Consider the following 9131-nt stretch of genomic DNA (forward strand, 5'->3'; position numbering starts at 1 on the left):
CTAGCTAAACTCGGGACCAGAGGGTCGATCAAGCAGCGGAGATTTGGCCGACGATCGTTTTAGGATCCTGGGGAGACCTAAACGGATTCATAATCCGTGCGCATGGTTTAATAAACGTGAGCCAACTCGGAAAGATATTCGTAGATTCAAACTTCTGGGATCAATTAGCGAAATAATATTAAATCACAAATGACGCATCTTTCCTAACGAAGGCCTAGAGGTTAACAATGAGCTACAAACCATTTTTATTCAAAACCAGTCGTCCTCCAACCTGGAGTAATAAGATTGGTCCCTAGTAGGCCTAACAGCCGGCGGTGCTTAGACGTAACCTATAAAAAAAATACAACACTGACACAAAAATTACGGGTTCGGCTCCAACCTGCGGTTCTTAGCGTGTCGTCTCTGCCCAGTCATATCTTCATCTGTCCTGTGGAAATAAGGGCCTAAAATACCCCAAAGAATAATCTAAAAACCAGAAGTTAGTAATGCAGGGGAGTTGCATATGAAGTGGTTGTTGGGGTCCGAAACCAATTGTACCCTACTTATTTTGGGAAACAATTTGGTTTTGGAGAATTCTAATCGGCCAGTTCCAAACAGGATCATTTTCAACTTGTAGGCACTGCACTAGTTTGTTTAAATCTGGAAAGCAATTGTCTTGCAAAACTGTATATTTAAAGCAGAGCGAGTAAAAAACTGAAAACCCTTTTCTGCCAGGAAAAAATGAATAAAGAAGTTGAAATGGTAGGCATAGTGGCTGCTTTCGTCTCTCAGTTGAGACTTATTTTCTCATTGTTTTGACCTGAAGGTTTCCTGCGGATTTTCTCACCAGTACTATGGAGTTGTTTTTCTTATAAATAGTTGTTTCTCATGCAAGTGCACAAGGAGTACATACTTTCATATAAATGTTTTCAGATTATCAAGATGATCATCAGGTGGCTGAAGCAGCCAAAATAGAGAGAGTGAATGAATGGATACAATGCAGGATTTAAAATACATTTCTTTTCTTTTTTTAAATGAGCTTGCAAATATTTTATGATAAAGGAAATGCATTTGTTAAAGCTCAAGGACATGCATGACTTTTGTGGAGATACTGAATGTAAACAAACTTATTTGTTTATTCCTTTATCTAAAGTTTTATTTTTACTTAAAATTTCATACTTTTGACTTATTTTCTCAAAGTTTTAATTTAGTAAATTAAATTTTTAGTTCATAATTTGGCTCATTATGTGGTCGTTCACTATTTTACATGATTTGACAAACCAGAGTTTACTTAATGATAACTTTGAACCTAATATAATCCGATTGCAAGTTTTTCTTGACATCCTATATCATCTTTCAGCTGCTGCGCGGTGCAGTGCATTGTGGGTAACACCTTAGTCCGTCGCGACCTGAAGGAGAGAGTCTAAAGTCATGAGAGGAATTCGGGCTCTGAATAATCTCCCCGTGAGTCTCGTGTTTTCTCTTTATTATCTGAGCTGTGTAACCGACGTGAGATAAACCCTGCTCGTTGAGGTTTTCGGTCTGCTTTAAAATTAAAACCGCATTTAGCTCCAGTTAGCATGCTGGCTAGTTAGCTTGCTAGGTGGCTAACTAATGCAAGTTTTGCTAGCTACCTAACTTTCTAACATTAACGTAAGACTTGCTCGCATGGTTTTAGTAAGACATCCCGGAATAATTCACATGAATTGAATGTCAGGTATAATAGGTAAGCAGCAAAATAGTCTATTGGTTCGGTTTAGTCGGGCAGCTTGTTGTGGTTCAGCTGGATGCCAGCTGAAGGTCATCTCCCAAATCGCGTATCCCAAATATTTTGATGCAGGCGAACAACGCTCACAACTTGGTCATGTTCAAATGAACCAATATATTTTGCTGATACACTCCCACAGTCTTTGTTTACAGGACATAAGTTCATGTGGTCTTAATGTGTAAAGTAGCACGGGTCATTTCGGAACACCCTACTCTCTCGCACCGTACTTTCGCACACTTTATGACAGACTGTCAATGTCTGACGTCACATGCAGTATAGCAATATTATATTGTAATACAATAGTTGGATATCATTATACCATAACATGGCACAAATGTTACCTTTTCCTGCTTTTAAAAGCTGCATTACAGTAAAGTGATGTAATTTTCTGAATTTACTAGACTGTTCTAGCCGTTTTATTATTTGTTTGGTTGATTAACAAAAAACGCAGCTGAATCTCATGTGGAGGTGTTTAAAACTATCCTCACTGTTAGTTGAAGTCAAGGACAGTGGAAGAAGTTCCATGGAAGAGGATGCTCTCAAAGGGAACATTGCTAAAGAAGTCACTAGTCTTAAATTCAATTCAGTGTCACTACATCCCACAGAAACGCTGCTATGCCGCTGCCAGGAGAAGTGAAGCTCTGACTGAACACCTCACAGGCCTTGCACCGTCCTCAGCTGCACTTCTCCCTACCCAAAATGTTCAGGTAGGTGCTGCTCTTGTATACACACGAATAGCTGTTGCAGGTTACAATCAAACTATATTTGTTTACAGTGTGAGTGCAAGTCTTTAGTAAAAGAAAATGTTTTTTTGCTGCTTTAGGTGTCCAAGCTTCCAAGCGGTCTGGTGGTAGCATCGCTGGAGAACAATTCCCCTCTGTCCAGTGTTGGTGTGTTTGTAAAAGCTGGGTGTCGCTATGAGACGGTGGAAAACCAGGGCGTCTCTCATGTGCTTCGACTGGCAGCAAACCTGGTACTTTTTGAATGCGCCTTCTCTTAATCGCTTACTGTAGAGCACAGTTAGCTCTTGTTTTGCTTTTGCAGTATATCATACTTTATTAAAGAGGTATTCTAGCCCACAACCTGTTAGTTTCTAAATCATATATCACCAACATGCTGTAGGATCTCGTTGAAACACTTTTTGTTGTTTTGTAGACTACTAAGGGTGCGTCTGCCTTCAAGATCTGTCGTGGTGTGGAAGCACTGGGGGGCAGCCTGAGGTCAGTGAGGGCACTCTCTGCACACGCACACACTGACAGTTCCTGCATTTTTTTTTTTTATAAATACATACCAGTGTAACCAATAGCCGACCGTATTGAACCAACTGTGTTGTCATCTGTACTTGCAGTGTGACATCATCAAGAGAGACCACCGTCTACACTGCAGACTGCTTGAGAGATCACCTGTAAGTGCGTCCATCTTTATGCCGAGCCTGTTATATTGTTGTACTCCTATGTTGACGTCTCAGTATGTGTTAACTTTACTGTATCTGTGTGTGTGCAGAGATTTATTATTTGAGTTTTTGGTCGACGTGACTACAGCTCAGGACTTCCGGCCATGGGAGGTGGACGATCTGACGTCCAGGGTGAAGATTGACAAGGCTCTGGCTCAGCAGTGTCCTCAAATAGGTTAGTACCAGGAACAAAATATCACTTCCTAACCTACTTTTTCACTGTGGCGTCATGCCACACCTGAAACACACCGCACGCCACGAAGCGCCATGCAGCAAAGCTATTTTCATTTCGCCACACCAGCTGCGGCCTGTGCGCTACAGCGATCGTTTCAGCATCACCTCTAGTTCCCCTGCGAGCCGCGAGGTAATGTGTCAAGCCAGCCAGGAAATCACATAAAAGAGCGAGACTGACGGACAGAGTAACACCACACACACACACACACACACACACACACACACACTCAACCAAACACTGGGAGAGAGATAGAGAGAACCAGTCTGTCAAGTGAAGAGAAGGATCAGTTTGTGTCCGGCTTAGAGAAATGTGCTCCTGATATGAACAGCCAGGAGCGCGGTCAGGCATGAATCTACGCTTCACAGCTATTCGCAGTGGTTTCCGCTGTCAGATTGAAAGGTACAGAACTTTGGCTTTTGATATATAGTAGCGGAATTAGAGCAGCATCAGACCAATATGACAAGCGTAGATCCATCATTATCTGTCACTTTCTTATTTGGCTTCTTTATTTCTGAGTAAACAAAAACTGGGAGCTAAAAGCTGAAAGTGGACTCATAGTGTTTTGTTTTTCTCAGTGTGATTATCCCTATCACAGGGACTCATTTGATTCAATAGTCGTCAAAACAATAATGCGTAAAGGCACAATGAAACGGGTCCAAGTTTGAATTTTGTATTAATTAATAATTTCTCTTGTAACATGTCAAATATGTGTCAATATTTGTTTTAGAGAATTATGTCACATTAATGAAGCAAAAGACACTCCAACTTTTCGTTTCACTGAGACTTGGAGAATTGAAGATGTAGGTAATGGAGCATGCATTTTGTAATTCAAAATAATTTATATTTTCACCCGCAGGTGTAATTGAGAAGTTGCATGAAGCAGCGTACAAAAACGCCCTGTCCAACTCTCTGTACTGCCCTGACTACATGGTTGGTCGTGTCTCTGCTACACAGGTATGGATCTTTGTTAGCAAGACATATGAGACTTTTTATCTTTTGTTAGTTTTAGAGCTGCAAAGATTAATCAATTAAGTGTCAACTTTTAAATTATTCGCCAACTATTTTAATAATCTATTAATCGGTTTGAGTAATTTTTTAAGACAAAAGTCAAAAGAATTCTTTGATTCCAGCTTGTTAAATGTGAATCGTTTCTTTTCTCCTCTGTGACAGTAAACTGAATATTGTTTGAGTTGTGGACAAAAAGAGACATTTGAGGATGTCTTTTTGGTCTTTTTGGAAACACTGATCCACATTTTTCACTATTTTCTGACAGTTTATAGACCAAACTGGTAATTGATTTATCAAGATTATATTCAAAAGATTAATTGACTTTGAAAATAATCGTTAGTTGCAGCCCTAGTTAGTTCGTGGTGTATAGCTCTTACACACTGCTCCTCCTTATCGCCCCCTTGTAGCTGCAGTCATTTGTTGAGGACCACTTCACCACTGGCAGAATGGCTCTTGTAGGACTGGGTGAGTGTCGCTTATCTGTATCGTTTTGTTACAGCTGCTCTTTCTCATCAGGCTTTGTTTAATAAGGCTTAATTTTTACTAATGTTTAGTCAGCACTCTGAAGTCACAGTAGGCCTGTTAATGATGAAAAATAAACTATTTTTGTGTGTGTGTGTTAGTAAGTCAATACTGTTGTAAGTCAATACTGTTTTATTGACTGTACTGTTGTATTTAATCAGTACTAATGTAGATTTTTAAACATGTCATACATAAGGCTGACGTTGCCTGCAAAGCCTTTATCAGTTAATGAAGGTGATCTGTGTTCCATTTCAGATGCATGTCAAATTGAATGCTAGTTTTTCTCATTTCTGCGTCTAGGTGTACAGCACTCCGTCCTGAGGCAAATGGCCGAGGGGCTCCTTAGTGTCCACAGCGGGGCTGGAGCACCTGTGGCTAAGGCTGTGTACCGTGGAGGTAAAACTCATGTTTAATAGCAACATTACACCCTTTGAAATTGATCGCTGCGTTATTGTCATTGTGTACTTGTGTGCGTGTAGGTGAGCTGCGGGTGCAAAACAATGATGACCTGGTCCACGCACTGATTACCAGTGAGGGTGGTGTGTTAGGTAGCGCAGATGCTAATGCCTTCAGTGTGCTGCAAAGGATTCTTGGAGCTGGGCCACATGTAAAGAGGGGCTCCAACATTACCAGCAAACTGAGCCAGGGTATTGCCAAAGCTACCACACAGCCCTTTGATGTAAGTTTAAAAAGAAGTAAAGAAAAGAGTTATATGTCATTGTGTTAAATGTTGCATTAGTTAGAAATTCAGTTTGTTTCCTAATGTCAGATGACCTGTTGCTGTCTTTCAGGCCACAGCCTTCAATGCCTCGTACTCTGACTCCGGCCTGTTTGGCGTCTATACCATTGCACAAGCTGACTCTGCAGGAGACGTAATTGCTGAATTTACTCATTCCAAGACAAATGTTACTGCATGTAAAATGTGAAAATATGCCAGAGTCTGCATTTCACTGAACTGTTGCCTGTTGCCATCATCTGCGTAGGTGATCAAAGCTGCCATTGCTCAAGTGAGAGGTGTGGCTGAGGGAAACGTATCAGAAGCTGACATCAGCAGAGCAAAGTGAGTACACTGAGTGATGTTGGACATAGAGGTGAAGCTGTGTTGTGTACCATAATAATATGTTGTTGACTCTGATGTTTGTTCTGCAAAGGAACCAGGTAAAATCAGAGTACCTGATGTCAATAGAGAGCTCAGAGGGACTGATGGAGGAGATCGGTGCTCAAGCTCTGACCACTGCAGCATACCAGCTCCCTCATGCTGTTCTCCAGGCTATAGATGCTGTCACCCAGGATGATGTGGTCAAGGTAAATGTCTCTAATGTATTGTATGTCGATCTTGAATCACGTTTTAATCAAACCTTCCCTTAAGTGGTGCTTTGCAATATATTCTCAGCAAAAGGCTGCTTCTCTCAGTGAAAAAGCTCAGATAAGCACAGTGTGTTCATCACCTGCCCAAGACCACATGGCAAACACAAAGTTAGCAACGAGCCATTGAACATAGTGGAGTACAAAGCAGATAAAGATACAGATATTTCCCTTATGAGTTGAAGACCAAAAACAGAGCTAAAAGAAGAGGAAATATCAGAAATCAAATTTCTAGAAACATGAGCCCAAATTAATGCTGATGTTACAGTGTTCCAATAAAAAACAACAACATAAATTTGCTCTTTTGTCGAAACAAAAGATACCACAAGTTGTAATTCTGTTTAACAGCCAGATTTGGTTCACTTCTTTGTTATATTCTGCATGCAAGACAAATAAATAGAAACTTAAATGTTACTGTATGTGTTAACTTGTTGAGCACAAAACAAAATGTTTGCAACTTACCCAATTACCCTAGTGGGGATTGTTTTGTGTCTCTTACACATAAGTTGATATTTACTAGCAGATAATGTTAACATTACAGCATGGTAACCTCGACAACACAGATGGTATCGTGCTAATGTTATATCCTTACTAACTTAAGGTTAGGTGTCTTACATTACCAATAACATGCATGCTTGTGAACCATGCATTAATTGCAAATGTAAGCCTCATGGTGTAAATAGAGCTTAACTGATGCTGTTACGTGAATGGGGCTCAGCAGAGAGGCGTAGCGTAACGGCGTCTCTGAAGCTTTGGAAGGGACTAAGGTCAATGCCGCTAAAGAACTCAAAACTTTGTGTTTGATGCTGAGGCTACTCGGTCAGTGAATCCCAAATGGCTTGCATCACCTGTGTTAAATTGAATTGTACCAAAAACACGGAAAAAATGACTTAACGTAACACACATGACGTTTTTATTTTTACAGGTTATAAAACTGTCTCAATTTAATACTGGTAGAGGGCAGCGTAGCCCGCCGTGCAGTCAGACAGCAGTTGGAGCTCCCACGGACAGAGCGCTGCGTCCAACAGCTGTTTCTCGCTGCTATGCCCGCCACATGTGTATATACTGTAGTTAGAGGGGATGAGAGGGAGGCTGGCTGCTGAAAATCAGACGTCTTGGGACTCATGATTGATTTAGGGAAAAACGCAGCTTCTTCTTCTTTGTGTTAATTAGTGGACCGCAAACCAAGTTTAAGGCTCATATGCCACCTACATTACTGTATTGGAGAGTCTAGAATAGTCAATTGCGTTAATCAGTCTGCACGGAGGAGCTATGCTGTTTTGCGTGTCTTTTTATGTAGCTGTTTATGAATCATAAAACTAAATACAGACTTAATGAGGCAGGAACATGCAATAACAGTAATGTAAAATATGTTCTCTATCTAAGCATGCACTTTTATGCATGAATGTATTTGTTAGATGTTATGATAGTAAATTGAGTTGTGTACTGTTGGAGTCATTTAACACATAAGGTACTGACTAAGCAGTAAATTGAAACGTTCTCTCTGCTCTTTTATTTACAGGCTGCAAAACAATTTGTGGATGGCAAGAAGACCATGGCAGCTAGTGGACACCTGGTGAATACACCGTTTGTGGATGAAGTATGAAGACAAAGTATAAGAACAGTTACTTTTAACTTGAGCATGCTATGCCTAGCTGCTTTAAAAGTAAAGAGGACCTCAAAGCCACAGCCTCCTGTAACAGTTCATTTGATGTCATCATTTGTACTCTGTCCTTGAGTAATTGTAAGCACCAACAGGCGGCCGGAGAATCATAATGCCATCTCTCTTTTGTTTTTTTGTCACTTTAACTGTATATCTATGTAAATTAAAGACCGTAACAACCGCTGGTTGTCCCTTAAATTTGTATCTTGGAATGAACCCAGACTTACTGAAGGTATTAAGAGCAGTATCCGGAGTATGAGGGTAGCCTGGTGGTTACAAGCAGGTTTTTTCTTCTTTTTTTTGCAGTTAAGAGACGTTGTTGCATTCATCAACCAATAGGGGGACCCAAAAGCACAAACATGCAGGCTTGAAAATGGCCAATGTTGAAAATCCTAAATTTAGCTTTAACCAACCCTATTTTTGCTAGTGCAGATTTAACAGTTATAAGTATTACATAATAGATGAAGATAACAGAATAAGTATTGGTACATATGAGCCTATGTTTCCTTTTCTTCAAAGCATATAGCATGAGCAGCAAAATGTACATAAAGAATCAAAATAGTATTTAAAATTATTAAAGTTTAAGAATGTGTTATATTTTCAAAGATTATTTTATATTTGGTATGTAGAATATTAATCTGCAGAGGGCCTTGTTATTCTCGCTTTAAGATAAATACAGTGGAGTAAAAAGTACAAAATGTCCTTCTAAAATGTATAGTTTAACATGGAAGGTACCTCAGACTTGTACTTGTACTTATACACAGTACTCGATTAAGGTGTACCCTATGTCTCAAAATACACTCATGGCCAAACTCTTGCTAGTGGCCCCAGAGGCAAATTTGCTGGCATTTTGTCCAGAGACAGCTAATAATTATCATTATTAATTAAGCTGTTAACTATTTTTGATTCATTGTCTAACAATATAATGCCATATTAAGTGTGAATATGTAAATCACAATTTTTCAAAACCCAAGATGAAATATTCCAATGGTTTGCTTTACCTCAAGACCCATTTTTTTATACAAAGTTTAAATATTAGAAGCTGGAATAAGTGATAGTTGGCTGATTTAATGTTGAACCATTCATGCCAATTAGTTTGATGTCCTATAATTTCAGCTCTAATTCAACTAAATACCTT

General features: G+C 39.7%; 1 protein-coding gene across 1 annotated transcript; it reads left to right on the forward strand.

The window, feature by feature from the left end:
* The first annotated feature begins 1331 nt into the window (after positions 1-1331).
* Positions 1332-8173, forward strand: LOC117958034 (cytochrome b-c1 complex subunit 2, mitochondrial). Its single transcript, XM_034894239.1, has 14 exons — positions 1332-1443; positions 2353-2454; positions 2571-2720; positions 2903-2967; positions 3096-3152; positions 3251-3375; positions 4292-4389; positions 4851-4908; positions 5266-5361; positions 5445-5644; positions 5757-5837; positions 5949-6025; positions 6117-6270; positions 7853-8173. The coding sequence occupies exons 1-14, from the start codon at positions 1411-1413 to the stop codon at positions 7934-7936; spliced, it is 1380 nt and encodes a 459-aa protein (XP_034750130.1). The 5' UTR covers positions 1332-1410; the 3' UTR covers positions 7937-8173.
* Positions 8174-9131: the final 958 nt, after the last annotated feature.

This window comes from Etheostoma cragini, chromosome 15 (assembly GCF_013103735.1).
Source record: "Etheostoma cragini isolate CJK2018 chromosome 15, CSU_Ecrag_1.0, whole genome shotgun sequence".
Classification (NCBI taxonomy): domain Eukaryota; kingdom Metazoa; phylum Chordata; class Actinopteri; order Perciformes; family Percidae; genus Etheostoma; species Etheostoma cragini.

Bases quoted from the DNA above. Each gene is read 5' to 3' on its own strand.
- LOC117958034 (XM_034894239.1), top strand. From the start codon at position 1,411: ATGAGAGGAATTCGGGCTCTGAATAATCTCCCC. The intron at 4,909-5,265 runs GTGAGTGTCGCT...TTCTGCGTCTAG, and splicing joins AATGGCTCTTGTAGGACTGG to GTGTACAGCACTCCGTCCTG. The intron at 5,362-5,444 runs GTAAAACTCATG...GTGTGCGTGTAG, and splicing joins TAAGGCTGTGTACCGTGGAG to GTGAGCTGCGGGTGCAAAAC.